A 12,273-nucleotide genomic window follows, 5' to 3' on the forward strand; every position below is an offset into this window, starting at 1 on the left:
AGAGAGAGAGAGAGAGAGAGAGAGAGAGAGAGAGAGAGAGAGAGAAAGAGAGAGAGAGAAGCGGAGTTACACACAACTTTATCAATACAATGTAAGCACATAATGTGGGGACAAAGAGAAAGGGATTCTGGGAGATGAAGTCCAAGGATACAAAATTCTATTTACACATTCTCTCCCCCCATGATCCTTTGGGAGAGACTAGTCACCCAAATGGATCATTTATAACACATTTTTAATTCTAAAGATTTTTAACTAAAGGTATATACAATATTGTAATTTCTAAAGGGAAATTATAATAATTTTAGGGATAAAAGGGAAATAGAAGAGAAAAAGAACAAAAACCAATGGTTACTATATTTACAAAAACCAATTAGAAGACAGTCCTCTTTGACATAAGAGTGTACATTCAAAACAAATGCATTCAACCCCCCACAGTTCAATTCACCACATCCCAAAGTTCACTCTGGATCTTTTGGTGCAGTGTCTGGTTTCTACAGGCATCTTCATGGCATCTTCTCCAAACTGTTCACTTTCTGGAATCAGGGAGGTAGCAAGTCTCTTATCCTAAAATTACTCTCAAAAGAATTTAAACTTTGCATTACAAGATAATAACATACAAACAAAGGATTGTTGGAATTTCTGTATTAAATGTAATCAATGCCTTTAAAAACACAAGTATATGCTGTAGTGATTTGTGGCTTCACGTATAATCCTCACTTTTTGTTGTTATTCTTTGGATGTGGAAATAATCATGCTTGTTTTTTTTTTTTATCAAATATTGAATTAATGAAAGAAAAAATTAAAGATAATTGGATCATAGAATTAAAGTTAAATGGAATAGAGGTCGTGTAATACAACTCTATTTTAATAAATGAGGAAAATGAGGCCCACAAGTATACCCAGGTAGGAGCCAGGAAAGCTGGGATATAAATAGAGGTCCTCTTTTCCCTGAAACAAATGCTCTTCCTTCTTCTATACTACAGCTCATCTATACCTTCATTGCCTGGAGAGGTTTTATGCCTTCCCACGAATATAGAAGCTCATTTGTTGGAGGTAGAAGTTGAACTCATGTCTCCCTGATTCAAAAGCTACCCTTCTATCTACCATGCCATGGTGCCTCTTTTTGTAATGATAATAATTGATGTGGCATTTTTTCCTTTTTTCAGCTTAAATTTGATGATGATTTCAGCTTAAATTTAAATATACTAAATTTCCCCTGTATCTTCCTCCTTTCCTGCCTCTCTTTCCTCAGGAAGACATCATTTGACGAAGATATGCAGTTTTATAGTTATATACATATATGCCATATATGTTTCTATCTACCAGCTCTTTTTCTGGGAATAGGCATTCATAATATTTTTTTTCAAATATTCACATTTATTCAAATTTATCCAAAGAAATTCTTCAGTATTTGTTTTGTGCTTGCTTCAGTAGCACATATAATAAAACTATACTTCTATTGTCACATATATAATCCTCTTAGTTCTGCCATTTCATTTCTTATAATTTCATGTAGGTCTCTCCATGTTTTTTTTAATTAATCTGCATATAATTTCTTATGGGGCAGTAGTATTCCATCACAATCATATACTACAACTTGTTTTAGCCATTCCCCAATTGATGGGCATCCCCTTAATTTCCAGTTCTTTGTCACCAAAAAGGAAGCTGCTCTGGATATTTTAAAATATATGTTTTTTCTTTTGTCCTTGATCACTTTGGAAAACAGACCTAATAATGGTATTACTGGATCAAAAGCTATGCTTAGTTTTGTAACTCTTTGGGCATTGCTTGATTCTAAAACAAGCCTATAAGATAGGTGCTATAATCTCCATTTTACAAATGAAAAAACTGAAGTTGAGAGAAGTTAAAATGTAAACAAATTGCCCATGGTCATAAAACCAATACATGTCAGAAACATGATTCAGATTTTAAATCCATGTCCTTTCTAATCCCAAGTCTAACATGTTCCCCGCAATACTACAATTGGAGCAGAGAGTACATATAACTTAGTTATATTTACTATGATTGTTAACTTCTGCTCCAACTCTAAAATTCTTTAGGATGGCATAATGGTTCCTTCATGCTGGCTCTCATGAAGTTCTTTTTCATGTCCAATAAGGCCTGCTTTTCTTTTATTTCCCCTTTCTTATATCTTTCCTTCATATAATTTCAAATAATGCTTTGTGAACCATAAGCTATTATTGTATTAATTTTACTGTATATATGATAGAGGAAACCAGCAGCAAGGCCCAGATAGAATATAGGTGATAATCTTCTTTGACCCAAAGTTTTCTTCTTTGGCACTGAGTATATACTTAATGTCACTTTATTTGAAAAGTAGTTGATTTTTTCTCAATATTCATTTGCTTATGTCAATATATCAAGTATTCCTCTGTGTGAAAACTCCCTTCACATACTTTAGAGCAACTCACCTCAAATCTAGTTTAAAAAAGTTGCTTGAGGAGGTAATGTAGACAGCATGGTGGATAAAACACAAGGGCTGGAATTTGAAGGACCTGGATTCAAATCTTACCTTGAATACTTCCCAGCTGTGCAATCCTGGGTAAATCACTTAACTCCAACTGTCTAGTCCTTGCCACTCTTCTGTTTCAGAACTGATAACAAGACAAAAGGTAAAGTATAAGAAAAAAATAAAAAGAAAGTTGCCCAAGGCCAAAAAACCTTAAATGATTTCTCTATGGTCGCACAGCTATTAAGAGTCAACAGAGGGACCTGAATCCAGGTTTTATTTAGCTCCAAGATTAGAGGAGGGAATAAGCATTTTTAAAGTATTTATTATGTGTCAGGTACTGTGCTAAGTGTTTTACAAATATCTGTTTGGATAGCTGTTCCCTACTTTATAACTAAGGATACCAAGGCAGACAGTTTAATGACTTACCCAAGGCCGCACAGCTAGAAAGTATCTGAGGCTGGATTTGAACTCATGTTTTCCTGACTTCACGCCCCAGCATGCTATCTACTCTACCATCTAGCTGCTTCTAAGAGGAGATAGTATGTACATATGTATGTCGATACTGAACAATGTAATAGTTAAAAGAATTTTAGAGGATTGAAGAGGCACAGGGGATAAAGAAGGTTTTGTAACAGGGAATAGAGAGAGGGAATATGGATGCTGTTGAGGTAAAAGGAGAGAGATGCCCCCTGCTGAGAGATTATCTTTGAAAAATGGGGTTCCTGAGAAATGGGCAGACTGTGATAGTGTGAGGGGATGTCTTCTCTATTGATTGATATTGAAGATACCCCAGAGCAGATAAGCATGGACCCTCCTGAGAGACATGCCTCCCCCTGGACCAAGGTCTCCCAGCAGGGGTTCGATAAGGACTATCTATGGTTGAATGGCTATCTTTGGGTTCAGTTCCCTCTATGTCCCCCTGAAATGATAGTTCTCTCATTTGACTGTGGCTATTTAAATAAAGATGAATTTTAATAACAAATTTGAATTCGGAAGGTATCAGGGAAGAGGGAATTGGGATTTCCCTAGATTAGGTTTGAGTCTCTCTCAGTTTTTGAGCTGAGGCCAGGCCTTGCAGGCTGGTGGAGGGTTTCTTTTATTCCTGTCTATGCTATATCTGTGTTAGCTTTCTTAAGTTCAAAGTCTTAGCAGTAGTAAGCAAGAAGAAGAAAAGTACTGACCTTCAGAGCTGTCTCTTTGAGCTGATGCCTCTAAAGATCGGCCTTACAGTTCAAACTGCTCCCCTTAAATCCTTTTGTTCAATGACACAATCATAGGAATCCAGGTAGAGCACACAGCTGGAAAAAGTTCAGGAATAAATGATCTTCTATCCTGAGACAGGGAGAGGCTCATTCCATTCCAAAAGCCAAGAAAGAGAGAGCTAGAGACCAATGGTCACTCTCCAAGTTCCCCTCCCCCACCAACTGTCATTCTTATCAATATCTTCTTTCTTACATTCCAACTGCTGTTTGTTCCATCTGAGTGGCAGAAAGTCCAAAACTTGTTTTAGTTTTCCTTTACACAAAAAATATATATACAGAGTAAATGCAAAATAAATGAAAACCCCTGTCTTCATCTATAAAGACCTATAAAATAGTAACAATTACCTGCCAAGCCTTCTTCACAGAGAGGTGTCTGAGGCAGGATTTGAACCTGGGACTTTTCTTGACTTCAAGTCCAGTGTGCTCTATTCATTGCACCACCTAGCTAACCTTCCAACTGTATGTACCCCTAGACTTGCTGGACCAAAAGAAGATTTGTGTTCTCCCTCTGCTTTTAGAAAGGTTAAAGAAATTTCACATATTAGCACCTGAGTTAAGGAAGAGTTAATGTTTACCTGCAGTGTTTAACTTCAGATTATAAGATAACTATGAATTAGACCAAAGTTTTTTGTCGTAACTCACTGTGAACTTTCTAATTTTAGATTTAGACTTCTTTTCATCAGCTTTGAGAAGGGGTCAGAAGAGCCATGGAAGCCATGCATCTTTTTCTTAAGCCCTTCCCTTCCATTTAATAATCAATCCTGGATGTTGGTTCCAAGGTTCCAAACCAGTAAGGATTAGGCAATGGGGGGTGAGTGACTTGCCCAGGGTCACACAGCTAAGAAGTATCTGAGGCCAGATTGAACCCAGGACCTTCCCCTCTCAAGACTTGGCTTTCTATCCCCTGCCCCATCTAGTTGCCCCCATAGATTGATCTTCAAGATGTCTTAGCCACTGCTTAGATTTCTGAACCATTAAATGATGCTTGATGATAAATGATACTGTAATACTTTTAAAGACCCACCCACATATGTACTTCTAAAAGTAAGAAACAAACTACATTGTTGGCATCAAGCCTTTAACAGTAAAGGTCAGGGCCACTATTTTCCTTTGTCAGTTTCTCTTCACTATCAATTTAAAAATCTGAATCTGAAATCTTGTGATCTCCAAGTTGTTTTTTTTTTTTTCACTCTTTTATCACTCTTGGAAAAAAAATAGAATGAAAACAATAAGAAACTCTTATCAAAAGTAATATTGCCCAACAGTGTAAAAGTTATTGTTAGGAATCACAAAAGAAACAGTTTCTGCTTGCACAGTAATATACATATTATCTCTGCCTAAAATAGAATAAACAGGATTTCACATAGAGATTTCATTCCAACATAATCAAAGTTGAGACAAACTATTTCCAACCAACATTTGGACACTGATGTTGTTATTTGAAGGCAACCTTGGCATGTCACTATTTAAAGTTTCTATGCTTCTTTTTACCTGTTTTTAAATAGATTACACAGAGAAAGGTATGACAGATGTGTGAGTATTTTTATATAATGTGTATTTAGAAGGTTATGTGTATATTAACTAATGGGAATTGGTACATATGGAAGTAAGAAGGCTCTTTACTCACTGAAGTTGTCTGGATTCTCTGGCAAACTTTTCAATGTGATTGTAAACAAAATATACAACATTCTCATTATAGATATAGAGAAAGTATTGGGTCAAGAAGACCTGAAATTTTTAAATGTAGCTTCAGTTAAATCTCCTTGTGGCTTCAGTTTCCTCATTTGTAAATTAAAAAAGAAAAGGATAATAATAGCCCCGAAAGTCCCTCGTAAAGCTTAAATCATTATGTTAAATCTAGCTATGGAAAGTACTATGTAATTATATTAGCAAGAAGGGATCTACAATCTCCTCAAAATGTAAAAGCTAGCAGACATTTTATCAGTAGATAATTTGAGTATAGTCCTTCCTGGAAAAAAAAAAAAGGAATAATTCCATAGACAACCACAGATTTGGTGATAAGACATGTTCAGGTCTTGTGTAGTTTTTTTGTAAGCCACCTGTAAGAGAAATTAATCTTCTGCCATGTGCCAGAAGGACCACAAACTTGATCTATGATGATCCCTTTCCTGTACTTCAGGTCTCTATATTTACACACAGAATTAAATGGCAATACAGTTTTAAGTGTAATAGAAAGTATATTTGTCTTTGAGGCAGCAGGCCTGGTTTAATTCCCATCTATATTTCATAGAGTTTGAAAATGGGAAAAGGATATATTTACACCCAAGTCAGAGTTATTTATTAACATTAAAGGGTTGTGATAGGGTGTGGGAAGCAGAAGCATTTGAATGAGATCTGGTCTTATTTGCAAACTCATATTGTGGCAGAAAAATACCAGATATAGAGTCATAGAACCAGGGTTCAAAAATGAAGGTCTGGTGTTTACTACTTAATAGTATATTAAAAGTCTGCTTGACTTCTCTGATCCAAAGATTGCACAGCAGTATGTAAAATAAGGAAGAGGCAAAATTGGGATACTAATGCATTGCTGGTGGAGTTGCTAAATGATCCAGTCATTCTGGAAGGCAATTTGGAATTATGCCCAAAGGGTTTTATTATTATTTTTAATGGGGAAGGACCTGTTTGTACAAAAATACTTATAGCTATGTTGTTGGGTTTTTTGTGGTAGCAAAAAATTGGAAACCGAAGGTATGTTCCTCAGTTGGGGAATAACTGAACAAATTGTGGTATATGATGGTGATGTAATACTATTGTGTTATAAGAAATAATGAAACAGTTGATTTTTATAAGAACTGGCAGGACCTACATAAACTGATGTGGAGTGAAATAAATACAAACAGAAGAACATTATACACTACAACTGAAACATTGTGGCATGATAAAATGTAATAATTTTGCTATTAACAATACAAAGATCCAGGACAATTCTGAGGGACCTATGAAAAGAAAGCTACCTCTAAAGAAATAACTTTTGGAGTAGAAATTCAGAGGAAAACATGGGATTTATCTCTTGTTTATTTGGGTATATGATTTGCAGTTTGAGTTTTAAAAGGTTATTACAAAAATGAACAATATGGAAATCGGTTTTGAGTGATAATACATGTAAAACCCAATGGAATTGCTTGTCAACTATGGGAGGAGGAGGGAAAAGGGGAGGGGGACACCATGAATCATGTAATCTTGGAAAACTTGTGTTAATTTCTAACTGGAATAAAATAAATTTTAAAAAATAAGGAGGTGGACCTAGATAATCTGTAAAATCTAAATTCCTTGACACCACAACAGGGCTACTCCGTCTCCTAGTATGTTGGGTAAATTCCCAGTCTGCCAGTCTGGCCCTACACAAGTTCTATAGATTCTATGTCTCCCTTATATTAATTATCCTTTTAGAGATTTTGAATGCAAACAAGTATGTTGCTGGTTTTTTTAGCACCAATGTGCATTCAATGTAGTTAAGTGATACTGAAAATCTTTTCTAGGTCATCCTTATCCTAGGATAATACTTGAACCTTACCCAGAGTAGGGGTAACAGTAAAACTTAGAAAAATCATCCGATGTGTCAATATTGTCCGATCTAAAATTTATCCCCCAATTTTCTTACCTGCGGGGAGGGAGGAAGCCAGCCAAGTGAAATATTTGCAATGACCTTGGGGATTTTTGGACACACTCTTCATCTTGCTCCTCTTCAGCTTGGCAGGGCACAGCGCCCTCCTCTTCCTGCAGACTCACTCCTGAAAGAGTCCCCAATGCGCAAAGCCTCCTCAGCTTCTGCGCTGCCTACTCCTCCAGGTGATCCACAGCTCGGCAGCAAAGTGTTTGTGGAACTCGATCCTTCTCTGTCCTGGAGACACCCTCCACCTCCCTGACATCACGCTGCTTTCCCAGTCCGGTGATTTTCCTGTATTGCCAGGCAGAGAAGCTCAGACCACAGAGGTTACCCAAGGTACAGACGCACTTTTTCTGTCTATTCTCTTATTTTCTCTCCTAGTCGGCAAGTTTGGTTTCTACCACCCAGAACTGCATTTCTAGCTGCTGCTGCTCTAACACATCTGGTTTGTACAACCGGAGCGCTAGGCTGGGGCCACAGCTTTATTCCCATTTTCCTTCAAGGGCACGAAGGAAAAATTGGACTGCCTCCAGGGAAGGCTTAAGGGAAGTCGTACTTGGTCGCCTTGGAGAGCTCGAGAGAAAGGTGGGTGCTGCACAGAGAACTGAAGTGGGCACAACGATCCCCGCCCCAGACGCCTCCTGCCTTCCTCTAGGGCGGGAGGGGAACGGACTCCCCAGGACTCGATCCTGTGATCCTCCCCTCCATCTTCCTTCTCACCCGAGTCTTCTCCCCCAAATGGATTGTAGCCACACCTCAAGGCGGCAGAAGTCTCGATTTGAGTCCAGGGTGACTAGCGGGCAGGGGAAGGCGAGGTAATGGCCTGGCCAGAGGCGTTGACCAGTTTGGGAGCCTGGGCATTCTCCCAGTTTCAGGCGCGGTGGTTCAAACCTCTAGGCAGGGATTGCTCAGCGGTTGGGTGCTTGGGAGCGTCAGCTTCCGTGTCTGGAGCTGCCGACTTTTAGAGAGAGGAGGAGGTTTCGGAACTGCGCCCAGCCTGCATTTAGACTCCGGGCTGTCTGGGCTCACGCCTTCTCTGTCCTGGAACCAACCTATCTCCGGAGCTGGCTCTCCGAGTTGGAGGGGATTGGTGGGGAGAACTAAGCGGGATTCTTCCCTTCCTCACCCGTCTCCAGTTCAGAAACCTGAAATCCACACCCGATAGAGACCTTGAGTCCTGAGTTAGCTTTTGAAAGGGCTGGGGACCAGAAAGAGAGAAGCACCGAGGATATTCCCTTTCAAACATTCTCCTCGGAACGCTGGACTTCGGGAGCGCAAGAAAGGGCTGCCAACTTTGGGCAGAGAGGGTGCACTGGGGCTGGTTCCCTGGGAGAGAGACGGCCATTGGGGAAGGAGAGAGCCGGTTTTAAAGACCTAACGGGCCACGCCGACCCAGGCCGACATGAAGGGGAAAGCTCTCTACATTATCTCTCACCTAGGGGATATAACGGTGGGACGCCCAGAACAAACGGAGCTACCCAGACCCCTTTTCATTTTGAAGGGAAATGAGGATTTGGCAAGGGACATATAGGATGGTCAGGCAGCTCCCGCTGTCTAGAACTATCTCCATTTAGTCATCTTTTTAAAAAGAAAGAAACTTTTCTTCTTCCAAGTTTCTAAAAGAAATCTTCTGTCTGCTACAGAGTAACTAGAGCCTCAAAAATAAAACAAAAAAGGCACCCTGGTAAATTGAATAGGAGAGAGAGTGATCCTGCAAATTTTCACGGACAGCTAATTATAATGTAAGCAGGAAATTTGTGCTTTCTCTGTGTCGTTGAAAGTATTCCTTTGCTCCATCCCTTTCCTGTGAGCTGTTATTTTGGATAACAGATTCCCAACCCCCATACCAAACTAATTAGGAAAGAAAGGTCCACAAAGATTTTCCTCATTAGAAAATGGGATGGTTCTGAAAGTAATTAATTTTTTAAAAAAGAATGAAAGTGGATATTAACAGAGACTAAAACTTTAAGCCAGTAATTTAAAAATAACTCTAGCTTCAGAAGCACTCAGGATATTCTCATAGACTACAGAGTCCCCCTTTTTATCTCATGTGCTGTGTTCTCCTATTACATATGCTGTGCCCAAATTGACCTTTTAATACACCATCAGCTATTTCAAATGACCACATTCAGAAACCAAACTCTACAGTAGATCTCATTCTCTTGATGAGAACTTATCTCAATGAAATAAGGGTTGAAATTGCACTTTAGTTATGTGAAACTTGGAAATTCTGGAAGGTTCAGCCTAAATGAGGAAAGGAAAATTCCTCCTTTATTTCCAGGAGAAAATAACTAACTTCTACTCTGGCTTTCAGGGACTTGAATGATTCCTTAACTTAATGGCTTTTCACACCAAGGCCTATAAAAATAAATAGGTACCTTCAGGGTAACCTAGTCAGGACTAGGTTAACTAACTCCTAGGGCTCTTCAGATGATTCAGATAACTTTTATTTGTAGGCTTAGAAAAAGACTTATATAGAGAGTTATCAGTGATACACTGACCTACAAAGTGAATTCTCAGTAAAACTTTTCTGTGGCCTTGGGGAAAAACAATCACTCTCTCTAAATGCAGTATTATTAAAATGAGATTACCACAGAGCCTTCCTAATAAGCTTTGATGAGGTTAATCCATTTGCACTGAGAATGCCCATTAGGACAAAAATTAAGAGTGAGCAAGGGAAATAGTGAAATTTCTTCTTGACAGAAAAGACAAATTTGGAAAATTTTAAATTGCACAAGAAAATAACCAATGTGTCATAAAATTTTTAATTCCTAAATTTAAAAAATTGAAGGTCCTTATTATACATAATAATATAACATAACATAACATAATATAACATGATATAATATGATATGATATGATATGATATAATAATATGTAATAATATATTATAAGACAGCATATAATGTTGGCAGCATAAATTTGCCACCCGTAATCCTGTTTGTGCAGATCCTTTTCTCTAGAATGACACAGCTTGTGTCCCTCATCATCTTTCTATTTTAAATTTCTAACTCTTTACTATCTCTTTCCCTTCTGCTTTTAATGCTCTGTTATACCTTAAGTGCAGCATAGCTTCTAAGAAACTTTCAATACCACTTCATTTCTTCCTTTCTCCAAACTAAATTGCTGAAAACAGATGGTTTTTATTAACATCGTTTTACCTTTTTAACCCAACATGTTTTTTTAGTTGAAATTTTTTAATTAATTTAGAATATTTTTCCATGGTTATATGATTCATGTTCTTTCCCTTCTCTCCTCCTCCCCACCCGATAGGCAATACGCAATTCCACTGTAACCCAACATATTGATTACGAAGGAATTAGATTTTTAATGTTTGAATTTTAAAATTGTTTATCAGCTATATTAACATTTTGTTGTTTGGAATTTTTTTTTATAATCTGGGTAGGATTGAGTTGGCTTGCCTTTGCATTAAAAATATATATATATATATATATATATATATATATATATATATATATATATACCAATGAAGTCATGGTTGCCAGATGAAAATTATTTATCTTTTTAAAAGGACAACCTATTTCTGAAAGCTCAAGTACTTTATCAAGTAGAAGTTAGCCCTGCTAAGGCTTTGGGTCTGTAGGTTAAATATAAATAATTCTTATCTGGTCACCATGGTAGAAACTTTACTAGGCAACACTTAGTTTTTGTCAAGTCTATACAATGATTTCTCAAAGAACAAACACTTCACCACTATCCCCTCACCCCAACCTAAATAAAGCCAACCTCAGTTTAGTTAGGAAAGAGTCCAATCTCCCTTTTCTGTTGGTGGTACAAATGGTCAAAGAGAAAGAGATAGGGGTGTTCTCTTTAGTTTCCCAAAGACACACTATTGACTAGATCTAGTTTAAATAGAGGTTCCCACTCTGGATACATCTACTCAGCAATCAGGAAGCTAACTCATATTCATATTATGAATCTGCCCCTTGACCAGTGAGGCTATACTGGCATCAATTGCAATTTGAGAGATTGCATAGCCATAACCTTTGTCTTCTGGATGGAAAGGGGAGATATTGAATCTTGATGCGTTGTGGGGAAGAATCCATGTCCTAGAACAAATCCCTGTAACTTTCATATTCTTCTCACATCTGGTAGCAAAAGCATCATTGGATTGCACACTTTGGGGTTATTACTCTACTTGAAAGTAACAAAAACTGTATTTACTTTTACTATGAATGATTCAGATAGATCAGCTGAATATGTGGTTGGGAAGTTGTTTTTCAGTTGTGTCTGACTCCTCATGACCCCATTTGGGGTTGTCTTTCAAAGATACTGGAGTGGTTTGCTGTTTCTGTCTCTAGCTTATTTTACAGGAGGAAACTAAGGCAAACAAGGTTAAGTAATTTGCCAAGGTTAAGTTTCACAGCTAGTTAGTAAAATCTGAGGCTGGACTTGAACGCAGATATTCCTGACTTCAGGTCCAGCATTCTATTTACTGTGCCTCCAGCTGACCCTTGTAATCAGGAAGAAGTAGGTTCTAATCTTTCTTTTGACTCATACCTATTGCTTTGTGGCTAAGGTAAATTCACTTAATTAGCCTCTGGGTTTCTGTACAAAATTCCAGAATGACTTAAGAGATCCTTGACCAATTATTGATGTGGAAGACTTGCGCTCTATAAGTATGAATAATCTGTCAACTAGGGTCCCTTTGGACTTTATACTGACTTCTTTACATTATTTTTGTTTCACAATCAAATTTCTGACTTCAAAGAGGGTCTAAGAGCACTAAGCATATAAATGTGAGACTGGTAGGATTTTCTTCTTAAGCTATTTAAATTTTTTTAATTGTAATTTTAAAATTTTTCCATGGTTATGTGATTCATGTTTTCTCCCTCCCTTCATCCTACCCCTCTCCTGGAGTTGACAATCAATTCTGCTGGGTTACACAC

At 37.8% G+C, this 12,273-nt stretch overlaps 1 protein-coding gene and 1 long non-coding RNA gene across 8 annotated transcripts in view; one reads left to right on the top strand and one right to left on the bottom strand.

The window, feature by feature from the left end:
• LOC103093762 (uncharacterized) overlaps nt 1-7,496 on the bottom strand; it is a 9,598-nt gene extending 2,102 nt beyond the window's left edge. The window contains exons 1-3 of the long non-coding RNA XR_467123.3: nt 7,358-7,496; nt 3,655-3,771; nt 1-2,615 (exon numbers count right to left, since the gene is read on the bottom strand). The exon at nt 1-2,615 is cut by the window's left edge and continues 2,102 nt beyond it. This is a non-coding gene — a long non-coding RNA (uncharacterized LOC103093762). The remainder of the gene's footprint in view (nt 2,616-3,654; nt 3,772-7,357) is intronic.
• Nucleotides 7,497-7,558: 62 nt separating this feature from the next.
• The window catches only part of ST3GAL6 (ST3 beta-galactoside alpha-2,3-sialyltransferase 6), an 86,104-nt gene continuing 81,389 nt past the window's right edge, over nt 7,559-12,273 (top strand). For 3 of the 7 annotated variants that reach the window (XM_007493593.2, XM_007493594.3, XM_007493598.2), the window contains exon 1: nt 8,049-8,178. In XM_007493593.2, the coding sequence (XP_007493655.1) occupies nt 8,102-8,178 (77 nt within the window). In that variant the 5' untranslated portion in view covers nt 8,049-8,101. Of the gene's footprint in view, nt 7,700-7,813; nt 7,949-8,048; nt 8,179-12,273 lie in introns of those variants that run through there. The other 4 variants (XM_007493599.3, XM_007493595.3, XM_007493597.3 and 1 more) reach the window with 3 other exon arrangements.

This window comes from Monodelphis domestica, chromosome 4 (genome assembly GCF_027887165.1).
Source record: "Monodelphis domestica isolate mMonDom1 chromosome 4, mMonDom1.pri, whole genome shotgun sequence".
NCBI classification, from domain to species: domain Eukaryota; kingdom Metazoa; phylum Chordata; class Mammalia; order Didelphimorphia; family Didelphidae; genus Monodelphis; species Monodelphis domestica.